Source organism: Ovis canadensis, chromosome 13 (assembly GCF_042477335.2).
Source record: "Ovis canadensis isolate MfBH-ARS-UI-01 breed Bighorn chromosome 13, ARS-UI_OviCan_v2, whole genome shotgun sequence".
NCBI lineage: Eukaryota > Metazoa > Chordata > Mammalia > Artiodactyla > Bovidae > Ovis > Ovis canadensis.
Genome location: NC_091257.1, coordinates 74,560,361 through 74,579,121, shown reverse-complemented (window position 1 = coordinate 74,579,121; position 18,761 = coordinate 74,560,361). Strand labels below are relative to the sequence as shown.

The 18,761-nt window shown below is 43.7% G+C and overlaps 1 protein-coding gene across 2 annotated transcripts in view; it reads left to right on the top strand.

The window, feature by feature from the left end:
* The first annotated feature begins 257 nt into the window (after positions 1–257).
* The window catches only part of CASS4 (Cas scaffold protein family member 4), a 38,489-nt gene continuing 19,985 nt past the window's right edge, over positions 258–18,761 (top strand). Inside the window, exons 1-2 of one of the 2 annotated variants that reach the window (XM_069546842.1) lie at positions 3,416–3,741; positions 14,209–14,295. In XM_069546842.1, the coding sequence (XP_069402943.1) occupies positions 14,293–14,295 (3 nt within the window). In that variant the 5' untranslated portion in view covers positions 3,416–3,741; positions 14,209–14,292. Of the gene's footprint in view, positions 3,742–14,208; positions 14,296–18,761 lie in introns of both variants that reach the window. The other variant, XM_069546840.1, reaches the window with a different exon arrangement.

The following is an 18,761-nucleotide window of genomic DNA, read 5'->3' as shown; positions in this document are numbered from 1 at the left end:
GTATTATCCCTATACTCGGGTTTTTAGATGAATTTGTTGGCAATTTATGAAATCCTACTTTGACCAAAGGAGCTCTTTTGAGTTACCTTCTTGAGGTTACAATCTGCCCGATAATCAGGTGATTTTAAAGCAGCACAGGGGATTCCCTGGCAGTCCAGTGGTTAAGACTTTGACTCCCAATGCAGGGGGTTCGGGTTCGATCCCTGGTCAACGAGCTAGGATCCCACATGCCTCCTGACCAAAGAACCAAAACATAGAACAATATTGTAACAAAACCAATAAAGACTTCTAAAAAAATAAAGCAGCACAGTCTGAAATGTCCTGCCAGGACTTTAATGCTCTGGACATTCTGAGTCTGGTATTCGGCTGGACTTAAATGTCAGATAAAAGTCCACACGAAAACAATATAAAAGCATATGAAAAAGAGCTCAGTACACAAAACAATATGCCTTCCTGCACATTTGTTAGGAGTTATGAAAATGATCAGACTCCCTAAGTTCTGAAAAGAAACTCAACTCAAAATTCTGTTCTCGGGGACTTCACTTGTGGTGCAGTGGCTAAGACTTCACACTGTCAATGCAGGAGGCCTGGGTTTGATCCCTGGTCAGGAAACTAGATCCCACATGCCACAACTAAAGATCTGGCATGCCACAATGAAGATCAAAGGCCCTGTGTGCCTCAACTAAGACCCGGCACATCCAAATAAATAAACAACAACAACAACAAAAATACTGTTCTTAGCAGCACATTACTTGAGAGGAGGGGAGATTACCTTATTAGAAGCTCTCTCACTTGGTTCTCTTAATTCTAGCTGTTTCAACCTTTGGTCTGTGGGATATTGCGAAAACAACCCAATTTCCTAGAATAATCAACTCTCGCAATGTTAAGTTAAAATGTAAATATGAATGGACCGCAGCAAAATGTCTACAGCTTTCCATTCAGAAAAATCATAGCTGATCAAACAGGAGTCTGAGAAGTCAAGCCCCTCATTCACAAAATACCACACTGAATATCCATGCAGGGGTGAGTATTTAATTTTAGGGTCAAATCCTAATAGTTTTGTTTTTTGGTTCAGACTGTTTTTCCTTGAAAAAGACATGCAAATGACAGCATTTTAATCTGTATAGGGACCTTCAGGGTCATCCCTTCAGTACTGGGAAGAATTGCTGTCTGGAATTCGCCAGGGTGATGGGAACCATCCAAACTTGAATTGGCGTGAAATCTATCTGTTGTCTTTTCCAGGAGACTTGGGTTCAGAGTCTATATCTGTTCATCATTTGAGCAAGTTTGTCCAGCCTTTCTACTTTTTTTCAATACAATAGAAAACAGTGGTTGCCAGTGTGGAGAGGAGAAAAAGGAGTGACTGCTGATAGGTATCGTCTTTCTCATTGGGGTGATGAAGTTCTGAAATTAAATAGTGGTGATGGTTGCACAACTCTGAATATACTAAAAAAAAACACTGAATTGTACTTCTGTGGCACGTTAGAGTCAAGCAGTGAAAGTGTCAGTTGCTTCAGTCAAGTCCGACCCCTTGCAATTCCATAGACTGTAGCCCATTAGGCTCCTCCGTCCATGGAATTCTTCAGGCAAGAATACTAGAGTGGGTTGTCATTCCCTTCTCCGAGGGATCTATGTGAATTATATGCTAATTAAGCTGTTACTTTTTAAAATTCAATATCAGCAGTACTGTAATGAATCCACATGATCCATGACTCAAGACTCCCCAATTTTCAGCGCATGGCCAGTATTGTGCTAATCACCTCTATCCACTTTCCCCTTGAATTATTTTGGATTTTCAAATTTTGTCTGTAAATATTTCAGTGTATATCTCTGAGAGATAAGGGCTTTTAAAAATGCAATCATAACATCATTCCATTTCTATACATAAGAGGCATCAGAGTTTGGTTTCATAAATTCCCTCTCTGAAAACACGAACCTCAGCCTTAGCTGGACAGTGCTTGCCTCCTCCTTATAAGGTGCTCCATGACCCGAGGTCACCGACACAGAGGAATGCTGGTAAAGGCAGAAGAAAGCAGGAACAAACGGGTACACCTGAGAGAAATGTCCAGATTCATATTTAAAATCATCTGCTATTTTGTAGCGCCCTTTGCTTCACAAATATCACCTGCAGTAGTACCATTTTAACGATCTGTCTCATCTGTAAAGATAAACAGGATAAACAGGATATGTACCTGTAAAAGATAAACAGGTACCGCTGTTAGTCCAGGCTCTACACTGACCTGCCCCTGCTTCTCATACCTTGCCTTCCATGTGAAGCCTTTCCTAGATTATTCCCTCTTCTCCTGTCTCTGTCCTATCTATGGATCTCCACCTTGAGCTTGTTGCTCAGTCATTTTGTGACAGTTCTGTATGATCTTTGTTCCTTCCCTCTTATTTGCTCTCATCTATAACATGTCAACCACTTGGCCAGGGAAGTTCCAACAAAGGTAACAGTTTAGAATATAGATTGTCTCCCACTGGAAATCAGTCAGCTCTTTCCACCCATAAATCCTTCCTGATGCTCAGACAGGACAACCAGCAGACAAGACAATAAGTGCTGTAATCACGGGACGGGAAGAGAGAGAGCTCATTGGAGACGGAACCTGAGCCCGGCTGGAAGGATGGACACCGGTTTGTTTACGTGAAATAAAAACGCCAACACGCCTAGCAAGCCATTTGCGCCCCTGTAGGTCCTTTCTGGATATTTAGTCTGAATTTAAGGAAAGTGGAAAGAATCTGCCTGCAATGCAGGAGCCACAGGAAACTCAGGTTCAGTTCTTGGGTGGGAAAGATCCCCTGGAGAAGGAAATGGCAACCCTCTCCAGTATTCTTACCTGGGACATCCCATGAACTGAGGAGCCTGGTGGGCTACAACTCAGAGTTGCAAACGATTGGACATGACTGAGCAACTAAACACGCACGTACGCAAGGAAAGTGGAACAATTTAGCAAGTTGAACTGAATTGCATGATGAACTAGCATTGTGGCTTCAAGTTCAGATGGTGGGCGGGTGAGATTTGAGAGATAATATACTTGTATTGACAAGTGCTCAGCATAGCCTTGCTGCAGAGACAGCACCCAAAGACCACGGGGTGGGCAATGGGGTTTGGAGCAGGGGGAAGTGTGTGTCTGACCCAGAAAGATGTGGGAGGAGGTCTCCTGGATACTGCTCCCCTGTCCCCGGACTCATTTTCTCTGGCTGTTGCAGGGCAAGTTTTAAGGGGTAAGAAAGGAGAAACACTGACCACTATCAGAAATTTGTCCTGGCAGCCTCTAATCAGAGAAATAAGTTTGGTCTGTCCAGTAGGAGTTGTTCCGCGACGTTCAGGGAATGAGACTGCTGTGCGTTCATACACTCAACTTTTCAAAGTAGGAACTTCACCCTATAAAGGAGAAGACTATTTTTTTCCCCTTTTGCGGTTTCTCAGAGCAAATGTGTGACAGTCTCTACTCATAGACGTTAGGCATTGAGGAGTGAGGGTGACCTTGATTTCTTGTCTTCCCTCCTTCACCTGTTTTCTTCTCCTCCTTTCCAGAAAGTCTGCCTTCTGGGAGAACCATTCTGACAATTTCCTGTGCTGTCAGATAGCTCCACAGAATTCAGTTTCTGAGAACCAGCCAGAGGCATGCAGTGACATTGCGTAACCGCTTCTGAAGTGAGAGATATCAGCTGCCGGGCTCAGAGGAGCTGGTTCACAGGAGCAACATGAAAGGAGCAGGCATCCTGGACGGAGCGCCCAAGGTGAGTGGCCGGGCGGTCTGCAGGGGCAGAAGATGAAGCAGTCTGTTTGGGTTAAGGACAGCGGCTGATTTCAGTGCTGAGTTTCTGATGAAGTAAAAAATGTAACAGTGATATGCAAGCTCTAGAGGGGAAAGTTTCATGGGAGTTTAAGTGCAGAAAATATATGTGCTGTAAAGCTCCTTACCAGTCTGACTCAGAGATGGATGCAGATTATTTTCTAGCAAAACTCAGTGTACATGATTGATAACACAACCCATCTCTTTGTGCCCATTTACCTTCTAACACATTTCTGAGCGAGACACAGGTCTCTGCTCTGGCCCTGAGCCCTCAGCAGGCCTTCCTATGCTGTTTTCATGATCCCTTCTGTACTGATTATGCCTGAGCAGAGCTCAAGTCTGTGGCAGGGATCAAAAAGGTTTTGCTACTTAGAAAGTTGAAATGACTGCTTAAAAAAAAACCAAAAACTGCTCAGACACAAGGAAAGTGAAGGTCAGTGTTATTTTGCTACATCTTTTTAAAAATTCTAAGTAGAACAGGAAAAAGAAATGAAGCAATTATGAAATGGGAAGCTTGCTTATATGATTAAATATGTGATATTTATTATTACCATAATAATCATAGGTGTCATTAGTGAAAGTTACAGCTGAATAACCCATGACAGCCTCTCTTATGTATATTAGCTATCCTAGAATTTTGTACTCAACTATTTTCTTTGAAAAAAAATTTAAAGCGCTGGGAAAACAGAAGGAAAAAAAAGCAGTAAACTTGTGCATTATCCTTTACCTAGATTCACTGATTCCAGGCACTTTATCACATTTGTGATCTATTTATATATATTTATATATATATATATATATATAAATCTATATATATTTAAACTCAGGCTAAATTCACATTTTCCAGAAATCCAAAAATATCCTTTCTAGCTTTTTTGGCTATTACTATGTCTTTGTGTGTGTGTGTGTTTGTTTTTCTAACCCCAAACTCATTCTGGGATCACACATTTTGTTTGTTAGGTCTCTGTCAACCTTAATCTAGAACAATCCACTACTTTTTATTTCTTTCATAACATTGACATTTTCTATGAATATCCAGGGTTTTTTTTTTATGATTTAGACTTATTTTTATTTATGGGCCGCTAAATCTGCCCAGTTTCTACAGCACTTTGCAGCATGTGATTAACATGTATATATATATATATATATATATGCATGTAACATATATTTGATAGTCTCAGCATCCCCATAAAATTCTATTATTGATATTATACAGATAGTAACAGCTGACCCTTACTGACTGTCCACCTGCCAGGCCTGGTGCTGAGTTTTCTGCTTACTTTTTCTTATTATATCCTCTCACCATCTCCATGAGGTAGGTGTGTTACTCTTATCCTCATTTTACGGATGAGGAAAGTAGACCAGATGAAGACAGATGACCTTGAAATGACTTGACAAGGTCATTTGCTAGTAAGTAGAATGCCAGGAACCAACCAGGCAGACTGACCCAAGCCCCAGCTCTTAACCACCTCTCTATATCCTGATCCTTAGGCAAGAGGTCCACACTCTTTTCATAAAGAAGAGCCAGATAGTGTTTTATGCTCTGTATATTATGCTCTGTGTATATGCTCTGTATGCTCTGGGGGCCACCTCTGATCTCCAGTACATATTCTTGTTTTTACAACCCTTTAAAAATATGAACTCATTCTTAACTCTTGGACTGGTCATGCGGATTTGGTCTAAAGGCCCTAGTTTGCCGACCCAAGTCTTAGATGAATGACATGTGAACTTGTTCAAATACCCCTACCCAGTAAGGGCAACCCCAGGGCAAGAACCCAAGTCTTCCACTCCCATTCCTAAAGCAACCTCACCTCATAGTTTCCCCAGCATTCCTACAAAACCACCAATACACAAATAATAGACTTTTTAAAATGGCTTTACAAGAGTGGGAGCAGTAACTGAATATCTTTGGGGCTTCTTGTCTTTCACAGTGAAAATCATGTCTTAGAATGCGGTCTGTTTTAGCACTGTTGATCTACCTCAGTATTTTTAATGCCTGCATTGTTGTTTAGGTGCTTCTGATTAGATGGTAACACAGTACTTGAAGGGGTCATGCCAGGGGAGTGGTCCCCCGCGTCGGGGCATCTGACTTTAAAGCAACCCTGCTTTTCACTTGGGTCACCCCAACACCTCTCACGTCCCGATGTCTGCCTATGCACTTCGGGAGGTGAGCAGAGCCCTCTCAGGCTGTCCCCCAGTGTTGCTGCTTAACAGCCAACCTGGACTTCCTCATCACTAGAATTTCACCTGTGTGCACAGCAGACTCTGTGTAATTGTCTGACTTTTTATTAAGTTTCCCCAAACTGTCTTATTAAATGAAGAGAAAAACTGAAAAATAAATGTGGTAAAATTAGAGCTAGGAAACACTGACCTCAAACAGTGTGACTGCAACAAAAAGAGAGACCATGATGTGTTGCCAAGTTGGTAAATCCAACCTCTCAGTGGACTGTAGCTGACTGGCTCCATGTTCAACTCATTCAAGAAAAGCTAGAAAATTAGGTCTGAAAGACAAGATAAATAAGTGGTTTTATTAAATGTAATGCAAATTGTGCTTACTTCTGAGTGCACATGTCCACACACTTAGAAGTGATACTGAAAATAGCATCTTTATCTCCCTGGAGTGAATGTCCAGAAATTGAAAGAGGAATCCTGGGTCAAATAAGCATAGTGGTTATTTTCCATCACTTTCTGAGAATCTTGACTATTTGAAAACCTACTTTCTGTAGTATTTTCTCTACAGTCTAGACGTTCTCTCTTATGAGTAGAGCTATAGGCTGTTTGCTCACTTGGTTTTCTGAAGGGAATTTTCAGACAAGTGTCTTCATTGCGTTACTGAAAGGTGGGTGGTCCAGAGAACTGATTGAAATCATATTTATGTTTTAAGAACTTTTAAATGTCCTGAAATGTTCTCAGCATTTCAGATTTCAGCTTTAGTTGAAAAGCAAATGGTCCTGCTTCATTGCACCTCCGAGTGAAATGGTTCCAGATTCCGTCAAGGAGTGTCTATAGTGAAGATTCTGAATTGTTTTTTTTTTTAAAAAACCACCAACATTCCCAGGGTTGGTTTAGACCCTGATAGGCTAGGGTAGCGTCACAGTGTCCACCGGTCACTGAGACTCTCCTGCTCTGGTGCTTCTGCGCAAGAATGCTCACTGAGGCTTTGTGAGTGGGGAACAATTTCAGGCTTTCCTTGTACCTTTAGAAGCTCTGAAGTCATAGTGATCCACTCCCACCAGCTCCGCCACTGCAGCTGAATTCCTCCCTGACCTGACCGAATTCCTTCCCCTACTCCCCTGCCATTCCTGGCCTGGCATGCTTCTCTCTTCCTGTGGCTGGACCACTGGGTACTCCTCTCAAGCATCTCGCCAGCCAAAGCCTCTCTGCACCACCCTATCTAAACCGCCTCCTTTTACACACCCACTGCATCATCTCACCGTCCATCTCAGCCTCTCTTATCAAGATGGGAGATTGATTGTTTCCTGCTCTGGAAAGTCAACTCCATCAAGGATAGATCTGAGCTTTCTCATTCAGCGCTGCAACTTTATGTATTTATTTATAGCTGTGCTGGATCTTCTTTGCTGCACAAGGACTTTCTCTAGTTGCAGAGAGTGGAGGGGGTACTGTAGTTGTGGAGGGCAGGTTTCTCCTTATGGTGCCTTCTCTTCTTGCAGAGTGTGAGCTCTAGGTGCACGGGCTGCAGAGCTGTGGCTCCCAGGCTCTAGGCTCAACAGTTGTGGCGCACAGGCTACGTTGTCCAGGGCATGTTGGATCTTCCCGATCAGGGGCGGAACCTGTGTTTCTTGCATTGGCAGGTGGATTCTTTACCACTGAGCCACCAGGGAAACCCTCAGTGCTGCATCTTTAGTGCCTACACACAGTAGGTATTCAAGAAACACCTAGGTGTATGTGTGTGTGTGAATGAATGGGAGGTTAACAGGCGTGCAGAGCCCTTGCAACACAGTCTTGAGGACAGGAACGGTACTTCCTGCTTATCAGATGTCTGGGAACAGAGGTTATCCCTGACTCTCAGCTCTCCTAACCCCTCCCTGGCCCCAACCTGACCCACCTCTCAACCTAGACACTTGAGAATCACCCGCTCCTTCTCCCGTGATCAGATGTTGCCTTAGCTCTGAGCCTTTGCAACCGAAGTCATAGCCATAAGCACTGCTGGCCTCCCTCTGACTTTATCCAGCAGCTTGACCCCTTCACCTGCCTCCCAAGGCAGGACAGGCCGACACAGCACCCAGTGGAAAACACAGCTCATGGTTCACTGCATCCTTTCACCCAACACATAGTTATCGAGCTCTGGGGATCAGGGTCATCAACAAAGAGCCAACATTCCTGTGGGGTCAGAATGTCACTAAGTCAGTAAAGGGACGCAATGATTTCAGATGCTGCTAACTGCCTTAAAGAAAAAACAAGGTGACCTGACAGAGGTGATAGACAGAAAGGGCCTCTATGGAAACCGGAATGATGGGGAAAGTATTCCAGGCAGAGGGAACAGCAAAAGTAAGGGCAGGAATGAACTGAGCAGAGCAGAGTGTCGGTGAAAAGACCAGCGACGTCAGAGAAGAGTCACAAGGGGAGAAAGTGTCAGGAGCAGCATTTGAGGGGTCAGCAGTGTCCTGTGCACACTGGGTCTCGTCGACACTGTAAGAACTTGGACTGCAGTGGAAACCAGTGACCTGTTTAAAGCAGGAGGTGACACGGGCTGTCTTACGTTTTAAAAGATCACTCAGGCCTCTGGGTGCCCACGGACACTCAGTGGGAGACAGCAGAAGCAGGAGGTGAGTCAGGAGACCGAGCAGGGCTTCCTTTTCCATCTCAGATGGTACCCTGCTGTTCTCAGTGCACACAGAGAAGCATCATTCGCTCTGCCTTTTGAAAAAAATAAGACATTTGGTGTTCGAAAGTGTCAGGAGATGTGAACAGAATAAAGAGTAAATAAAGGTATAAATAGCTTTTAGTGAATTGCATGTGCTAAATAGTTTCCTTTTTTAAGGAACTGATTTTATTTTAATTTTTTAATTGGAAGATAATTGCTTTACAGTGCTGTGTTGGTTTCTGCCATAGAACAATGTGAATCAGCCTTAAATAGACATATATCCCATATATCCCCTTCCTCTTGAACCTCCCTCCCACCCCCTCTGATTTTTTTTTTTTTTTTTTGGCCACACTGAGTGGCCTGAGAGATAAGTACCCAGAATAGGGATTGAACCCTTGCCCCCCTGTAGTGAAAGCTCAGAATCTTAACCACTGGACCACCAGGAAAAGTCCCAAGAAACTGATGTTTATTTTTCACCAACTTTATTTCCATTTTCTGTTGAAAATCCTTTCCTTCATTCCACAAATATTAAGCCAGATGCTGCTCTAAATGCCACAGAGAAAAAAGGTTTAGTCCCCTTTCTCAATACTTAATAAATCATCATTAGCATTAAAAATCTATTACAGAATATTATTCTTTCCCCTGTTTGATAACCTTTAATTCCCTTAACAGGGTATTTACTAAAGAGCTCACTTTGCTGAGGGGGCCGGGCTGGGGGGGGGTGGCAGGTGGCGATTGAGCGGGGGAGGAAGCAAAACAGAACACCATCGAGCTTACCCCTAAAGTTAAAAAATGTCTGCTAGGAGACTTTTCAAAGGAAAGTGGCCTGCATGATAATGGAATGGGGAAGCGGCTGTAGAAACATGTGTGGTCATCTTGGAACCGTGATGACTCAGAGAGGAAATGACAAGAGGGGAAATAACTTCAAAGGAGGAAGGTGGGAGGCTAGTAACAACAAAAAAAAATGCCCTTACAAGTGATACTCGAAGACTTCAACATGAGTTGCAAAAAGGGGAAGTCATCTGTTAGGAATCATTTCCAAATGCAGTGCTCATGAGCCTTGTGTTTAGCAGAACGGGAGAGGGCTCTTGTGTGCTCACGGCCAGGACAGAGTTAGGACCTAGAGTGCAGCATGTGCGCCTGCGCCAGAGAGGGCAGCTCCTGCCAGGGAGGCTTTGCCAGTTCTTAAGGCACCTCAAAGAAGTGTTAATCCTGGGCAAGTCCAGGTGACCCATCTGCCCATTCAGAGTGGTTTGCCATGAGTTTATTAATTAGTGAACCAGTTGTTCTTTCTCTTTAAACCATTGCTTCTCAAGACTTCTCTGATGGTCCAGTGGTTAAGACTCTGGGCTGCCAGGGCAGGGGTCATGGGTTTGATTCCTGATCAGGGAACAAACCTTTGCTTCACAAAACCAAGAGCAGTTTTGTTTGTCACACATTTGTTACAGCAGCCTATCATTTGGGGGGGCTGGAGTTGGGGAGAACTGGGGTAAGAAAGCAGTAGGATGCTTCTCTCTTGGAGATATTTGACATCTGGTTAACAAAAGCTGAAAGGTGCTTGATGGTCCAGTGGCTAAGACTCCAAGCTCCCAAGGCAGCAGACCCTGGTTCAATCTTTGGTCAGGGAACTAGATTCTGCACACCACAACTAAGACCTGTTGTAGCTAGATAAATAAATAAATAAATATTTTTAAAAAGAATGTTCACTTGGGTGCAGAATTTAAACTCAGAGGTTGAAAGAGCATGAGAGTCAATTACTAACAGCGAAAACATCAAGTGGCTTCTATACTTTGGGAAACACCAAAATGATGGGCTCAAGAAATCAACAGGGACAGTTGCAAAGCCTGTTGTCTATAATCTTCCTTGTGGTGTCTCCTGTAAGGCTAACAATTGGTTTGTCTGTGGCTCATTACTAACAACAAAATGAATAAACCTGGTAACCTGGAAAAAAATTCCTGCTAGCAGAATGAGAGAAGAACTTAAAGAACAGGTAGCTTGTTGTTTTCCTAACAACCCTAAATATGACCCCAGGCAATGGAGAATTCCGTGAGCAAGTATGAACCTTCACTTATTTCTCTGCAATCTATTAAATAGCTTGGACCAGTTTTGAATTCTTCCTGATCAATCAAACGGAAAAACCACACCCTGCAGGGACTTTGACCTCGGTCACACAAGATTATTTTAGGTGTGGTCCATAGATGGGACATTTGTTAATGTTAGCTATGTATTCTAATGTGCACTGGGAAAAAACCAAAGCTGGCTTATCAAATTTTTAATTTCATAGGTCATATTGCTTTGGGAGAGTGTTTTTTTTTTTAATTGGCTTAATTTAATATGGTTCTTTAAGTTAGAAAGTATGCAAACAGCCCACAGGTATGATAGGAAGCATGCAGTTAATAGTCACCCTTCCTGGTGGCTCAGATGGTAAAGTGTCTGCCTGTAATGTGGGAGACCTGGGTTCGAACCCTAGGTCGGGAAGATTCCCCTGGAGAAGAAAATTTCCACTCCAGTACCCCTGCCTGGAAAATCCCATGGATAGAAGAGCCCGGTAGGCTACAGTCCATGGAGCTGCAAAGAGTCGGACACAACTGAGTGACTTCACTTTCCTTTTTTCCTTTCCTATGCAGTTAATAGAACACGAAGTTTAAGAAGCACAGTCTTAGACAAAGCTTTCCCCTAATAGGGGTGGTGTAATTGCTTCAGACTGCTCAAAGGCCACAAAACACCTTTTTTGGTCTCCATGCTATTCCTTCCCTTTACCTTTCAAAGCAAGAAAAAAGGAAGGAAGGAAAAGATGAAATAGGAAAAGATCCCACCTGTCACTTTCTTTAATTCCTCTGATGACTTTCACAAAATAGGAGATAAGAATAAGAGAAGAAACTGTGCAAAATGCAGTGGGGGGTGGGTTGGAGCTGGATGGGAACCCTACACTTTCAGATGAGGGTCCTGTCCTGAGATCCAGGAAATTCTCAGCTACTTGCCCTCCTCCCTCCACAAGTTTCTCACAGGAGAAAGCTGAATCCCAACCACTTACCTTGGCCCACCTTTGTTCTCAACAACTCTTTTCCCCAAACCAAGTATCTTAAACAAAAATTCAGGGACTTGTCTAGCAAGGAATGAACTTGGAGGTGGGGAAGGGCTTTGGGGAATGGATGAACAAATATGCTGTGTCTCTAGGGCACTACAGGCTACAAAAACAGTTTGGTATAACACCAACCTGTCTTGGGCCACATCCAAAAAGATCAGTTACTTAGAAGACCTGGGAGATCTTCATTGTTGCATCATTTCAACCCTGAGCTCAGACTAAGGAAACTTGTTCACCTTGCTCCCCCTAATACACATCAGACATACAGTTGGTGCTTAATAAGTGTCAAATCAGTGAAGCAGGGAAAGCATATTTTAGCAAAGTTCCCATGAATAGGGGAAGTATATTAAAACATCTGGGTCTGGTGAAGACCCCAATCCATTGGATAACCACAGTATTCAGGCATCAGGGAAGAAAATGCCTCATTTCCACTTAGTGGCTTTGGAATTTTTTTCTGGCCACCGTCTCTTCCTCAAACTCTTATTAGTCGACAATGCCTTCTGTGGCTATGGAAGTCCCCGTGTGAGAGACTTTTACATCTGAACCATCAGGAAGAATTCAAAGCTGAAAAGATCAGAGTTCAACTTTATGATGGAGAAATCAGTTAAGGTTTGTGGCTGTTCATATAGTCAGGATCATTTTTAGAGATGTTGAGAAAACAAGGAAACTTTCTTTTGTTTCTCTCTCTCTCTCTTTTTTTTTTCTTTTAATATTTTTGATGCATTCTTATCATGCTCTTTCTTTCTTTGTCTTTTTATTTGGTTGCACTGGGTCTTCATTGCTGCTCTCAGGCTTTCTCTAGTTGAGGTGAGTGGGGGTTATTCTCTGTTGCGGTTCATGGGTTTCTCATTGCAGTGCCTTCTCTTGTTGCAGAGCATGGGCTCTAGGGCAAGTGGGCTTCTGTAGTTGGGGCTCTCGGGCCCCAGAGCATGGGGTCAGTAGTTGTGGTTCACAGGCTTAGTTGCTCTCTGACAAGTAGGCTCTTCCTAGACCAAGGATCAAACCCATGTCCAATGCATTGGCAGGTGAAGTCTTTACCACTGAGTCACCAGGGAAGTCCTGTTTCTCTTGATCTGGAAACGAGTATTTCAATATCTCAGTTAAATAACTTCAGATGACTTCCTTTGCATTCTGGAGCCTTTCCATTCAGAACTTTTCAACTTTTTCCTCAAAGTGGAGTGGAAACCTGTTATTTTCCTAGCCCATCCAAGCAAATTAATATCAAGCACAGAAAGACAGCAGTTTTCCCTCAGCATCTCTCATGTAACTACTTTGCAAAGTTAAAAAAAAAAAAAACTCCAAGAGAAACTACTCTTCTTTATACTGTGGGGATGATGCAAGAAATTACTTAGCTCTCACTTCATTTAAAAAAAATCTAAAAATTTCTGAAAATGAAACAGATCATTGCAGCCACGATGTCTCAAGTTCTGCAGCACCCATGTTTAGGCATGACACATTCAAAGGAAATAATTTAATAGAGTTGCCAATCTCCAGGCAAGTTCTGGTTGCGAAATGTACCATCTTGCTATGTTAAGTGACGCTCGGTTCCCTGTAACTTGTGGAATTTTACTTTTCAATGTAGTTGTGGCTACAGAGAGCTGCTGAAATTCATGAAAGGAAAGAATAGTTAAGATAACTTAAAGAAGAGAAAGAAGAGGAAGCCCAATGGCCTCATAATACAACTCCACCCACAGGGAAAGTAACAAATGGTTAAACTAACACCTTCCCCAGTGTTAGACACATGCAATGCACAGCTGCAGTGTCCTGCGGCTGCTCGTCCTTCATTTCTGGTCTTGGGAACAGTCCCCTCAAAGGAGGCCTCCCATCTAGTTCAGGTGTTTGTACCCAGGATTCATGTCATTCTGCAGTTGACCACAGCAGAGGGAGCGTGATGGGGACAAAGGCAGCCTGCCTCCCCCGTTAGCCTGGAGACTCATTCCATACCTCTCTCACTTGCCTGGGCCAGCCCAGAAAAACCCTTAAAACTTCTTACAGACTAAACTTCTGTGATTTTTTTTTTTCCAAAGTTTGTTTATTTATGGCTGTGCTGGGTCTTCGTTGCTGCCCGCGGGCTTTCTCTAGTTGGGTCTAGCATAGCTACTTTCTAGCTGCGGTGTGCGGGTTTCTCATTGCAGTGGCTTCTCTTACTGCAGAGCATGGGCTCTAGGGCACGGAGGCTTCAGTAGTTGTGGCCCACAGGCTTAGTTGCCCCGTAGCATGTGGAATCTCCCTGGACCAAAGTTGGAACCTGTGTTCCCTGCATTGGCAGGTGGATTCTTCACCAGCGGACCACCAGGAAGTCCCAACTTCTGTGATTCTTAACATACCTGCAGTTAAACCCTGTTGCATTTATTTTTAATATTATTTATTGATTTTGGGGGGCTGCATCAGGTCTCAGTTGCAGCATGCAAGAGTTTTCATTGTGGCACACAGAGTCCTCTCTAGCTCTGGTACACTGGCTTAGTTGCCCAGTGACATGTGGGATTTTATTCCCCAACCAGGGATCGAAGCCATATCTCCTGCATTGGAAGACAGATTCTTAACCAGTGGACCAGCAGGGAAGTCCTTGACCCTGTTGCATCTAAATGGTAGGTCTTTGCTGCCTTCTCTGGGGATCTTCACACTGTAGCCCTCCTCTCAAGGAGCTGGGGAGAAAAAAACACTGACAAAATCACCCAGTTCTCAACAATGGTCCAAACACTTCTCAGCATCTTTCATGCTGTAAATGGTCCTCTGAATGGATGGACAATGAAGAGTGCCATCGATGGTGTGAGTTATCCTGGAAGTTCATGAAGGGTCTCCCCAGGTGTGAGATGCTTTTATGTGACAAAATGCTTTTGGCCGAGATGAAGACTGTCTTGGTCAAGGTTCCCATCTAGCAAATCTGGAAGTAGAACAGGGATCATGACAAGCAGAAGCACAAGGTCATCAACACAGAAGCCATTTTCTTCCAACAGAACAGAACCCTCTTTACACTAGATTCTTGAATTGAAAAATCAAAACATGCACATGTGATTTTAAAAACTGAAACTGTACCAGTAAACATGGACTGAAAGCATGTTTTCTTTAATCCCAGATCTCTAGGGTTTTCTGGTCTCCAGTTCCCCAAGCCAGAGGGGGAGACCCAATGACTTATGTCTTCTTCCAGAAAGATGCTGTCCTCATAGAAGCATACCATCTGCAGTTTCTCATCTTGCATTTAAAAATATTAGCATTCAGGGACTCCCTGGTGGTTAAATGGTTAGGACTCTGAACTTTTGCTGCCCAGGTCCAAGTTCAACCCTTGGTCAGGGAGCTAAGATCCCACAAGCTGCATGACAGTCAAATAATAATACTCTTGTTTTTGAGACTATCCCACTTCAGCTTATATAAACTCTACCTCATTCTTTTTAATGACTGTGTAGTATTCCATTATACAAATGTGTCATTATTTGTCAGTAATTACATTGAAGCCATTGTCTGAATTCTTAATGCAGTATCTAATTTTGATGCTCTAACCATGCAACTTATCCAACTGTGGTTAAAATGTTTTTTGTCAGCTTGCCATCCCTCTCTCCTGAGGCACCCTTGGTCATTTCTTCATCCAGAGAAATGCACATGATATTGTGCGATGGACAGTAACCACTATGACTTGTAGGCTAAAAGGAAAGACTCCAGGGTCAGATTTGCCTGTGTGCCAATCTTGGTTCTATTCCTTGCCTCTCTGAGCAGCTTTAGGCTACTCACTTACACTCTCTGTGCCTTAACTTTCGCATCTCTTAAATGGGACATTAGTAACAGTCCCTGCTTTGTGGAATTGTGACTACCAACTGAGATAATCAATACTAACTACTTATCCCAGTGCCTGGAACCGAGCTGAAAAGCTATGAGCAATCCTTATTAATGAGGTATTGGCTAAATTAGTAAACAACAGCATGAACATAACTCAATATACCTCCGGAAGATTAGAGAGAATTTTTTTTCTCTTTGATTAATTACAGGAACTCAATATTAACTGACACACAGTGTGTACAAAGTCTGTATTGTTATATGGACTTTGCAAAGTGGGGAGCCTCCAGAGAGTCTTTGCAGTGACTCCTTGAAAGCCTGCCTGCCGCTCCCTCATCTCTCCTAAGGTTACCTTGCAGAATGTTGTCACTCATCAGCATCTCCCATGAAAAGATGTCATGTGGATACTGTGCTTCTTCCTCAGGGTTGTCCTTCTTCCTCTCTCTTTCTTCCCTTTTTGGAGAATGTGGGTGGGAAAGGAAAAATGGAGGTGGTAAGGGGATTTTTATTATGCTTTTGGAAACTTTTCTTTCTCTCTCCTTTTTTTTAAAAAAAAACATTATGCTTTACAATATGATGGAAAATAAACAGTCATAAGCCAACAGATAGCACCATTCTCTCTGCTTTGATCATTCTAAGCCTATCTATGTATTTACATGATTTGAAATACTTCCAAGTACATTGAAGGAGGAGACCTTTGTCTTTAAAGATGATCAAAGAGCTTTCTTCATTCTGCATTTACTCCTGATGTTCTGAGTCTGGACTCAGCAGCCTCATAAAGATGGATGAGAGAATGCTGCATGGATCTCAAAGAAGTTCCTACATCCAGGAAAACCTTCGTGAACCTCAGGGGTTCATATTTCCCATACACCACAGGATTTGAAATATTTACAGTATATGTGGTTTTAAAAATTGTGACTTCTGTATAACTGTTCTCTCTCATGGCCCTCAGAGGGGAAGTACGAACCATTCCATCACCTTCCCCTAAAACTAACTAAGAATTCTTGGAAGTAAGTCATGGAATCTGTGAGAAGGAAGCCAACATGCTAAACAAAGACACTTTTCAAAGAAGGATTTTAGTAGAAGAAAAACATTCATCTTGTTAATGGGGTTCCATAACACTGTGCAGAGCAGGGACCCAGCAACCACTTGCTACTCAGAGTTCCTTGCACATTTATGATCTCTAGCTCTCCTTGTTTGTGGCGTTTATTTATTTACTACTTCCTGCTGTGTGCTGATACCCTCATGGTATAATTACCTTCCCAAGGAAAAGCTCCTTTTCTAGATACTTTAATGGAAATATCCAAGGATCCTTACCCTCCTATTCCCTGCCACTAACTCTGTAATTTCAGGTGTACAAGAGTCTGGGAGTAGGGGGAGACTTGTGAAGGATAAAGCGAGGAGGGAGCAGGATTGGGCTGTGATGCTGCTGATCAGATCCTTGTGGAGGGAGAGAGGGGAGCCAGCAGGGGAGGATAGAGAGAGCCTCAGACCGAGAGCAATTTGCACATAGTCATTGATAACATAATGGGATGGGTGGGAGGCTTCAGAACAGAATGTCCATTAGAGGAGTCCTGCATTGGGCATAAATGCTCCAGCGACCCCTAGTTTTAATGCCCAGTTTGCAGAGGAAACCAGGGTAAGGCCACTAAGACCCTAGCAGTGGGCTGGGGTCTCAGTGGGCTCAGCAGTAGAGTACTTCATTTGACCCCAGTTTTAATAGTTATCTTTTGAAATCTGTCTGACCATGCCAAAGTCCCCACCACTCTCAAATGTCTGACACCTGGCCTTCCTGCCTGATGTACACATACTTCTTGCCTGGTTCTTATGATCATTTGAGTTTGCCTCTCCTGCCTATGGCTTCCCAGGTGGCTCAGTGGTAAAGAATCTGCCTGCCAATGCAGGAGATGCAAGAGACCCAGGTTTGATCCCTGGGTTGGGAAGATCCCCTGGAGTAGGAAATGGAAACCCACTCCAATATTTTTACCTGGGAACTTCCATGGGCAGAGAAGCCTGGTGGGCTGCAAAGTCCATGAGGCTGCCAAGAGTTGGACATAACTGAGAGACTAAGCACACACACGCACAGAGACTTTAGCAGATTAGAATAGGAATTGACTTGGACTTTGGGAGGCTATGCAGTGACTTGGCCTTAGCAGGCTTCAGAGTCAGAGAGACTCGCATTTGGATCCCTACTTTTCTGCCTGCCGCCTTGTGACCTTAACCTCTCCTAGGCACAGGCACCATAAAGCTCTGAAATGTGGCAAAAAGAATAGATGAGACCCAGCTCGAACACTCGGAGTTTCTGCCACTTTGCTATTTCGAGTGAACTGAAGAAGAGTGGAAAGGCAAGCAGGACGGCAAGCTGGGTTCTCGGAGAGCCAGTGTGAGGCAGTCGCTGAGGAGCTGTGCCCACCCTCCTGGTTTAGAGAGGAGATGACCACCCTGGCAGTGGGAATGATGCAGAAACAAAAGTCGGTAGCTTCAGCAGGTGGCATTTCTATAGGCTCCTCTAACCGGCCTCTGCTTGGAACTATAGCTGCTTCTGCCAGCTTTTACATCACTGCAGAAGACAAAGTATGGGACCAAATCTCTCTATCTCTACATCTTACTTCCCCTGATCCACAATGCAACTCTCTTTCCTTCTCAGCAGTTATAACCCTGCCCTTCTTTCAAGACTCACCTCAGAATTGGACACAGTCCCTCAGCAGCTCCTCCCAGCTGTGCTCCTACAGCCAACCACCACCCTCCTTTGAGCCTCAGGCCTCTCCCACCTGGACTGGACCACCACTGGCTTTGATGAGCTTCTTTGGCTTCACACCAGCTCCATCTAATCCCCTTCCCATCCAGAAATTAGAGAGAAACATCAGCCAATACGGAAGGAAGCCCTAGGCTTTTGTTTACTTCTCTCCAGACAACCTGGTCAGGGCTTCCATGATAGCTTAGCAGTAAAGAATCCACCTGCCATCGCAGGAGACACAGGTTTGATCCCTGGGTTGGCAAGATCCCCTTGGAGAAGGAAATGGCAACCTGTTCCAGTATTCTTGCCTGGGAAATCCTATGGACAGAGGAGCCTGTTGGGCTACAATCCATGGGGTCGCAAAAGCATCGAACACAACTTAGCGACTCAATAGCAACAACAAGACAACATGGACATCTTTCAGTTTCCCTGACTCACCATACAATTCACACAAACTCACAAACTCACTCCCTCCCCCACCCATTTCTCTTCCCCTGCCTGGATGATTTCTCCCCCTTTCTCAATCCGACTAATTTCTACTCACTCCCA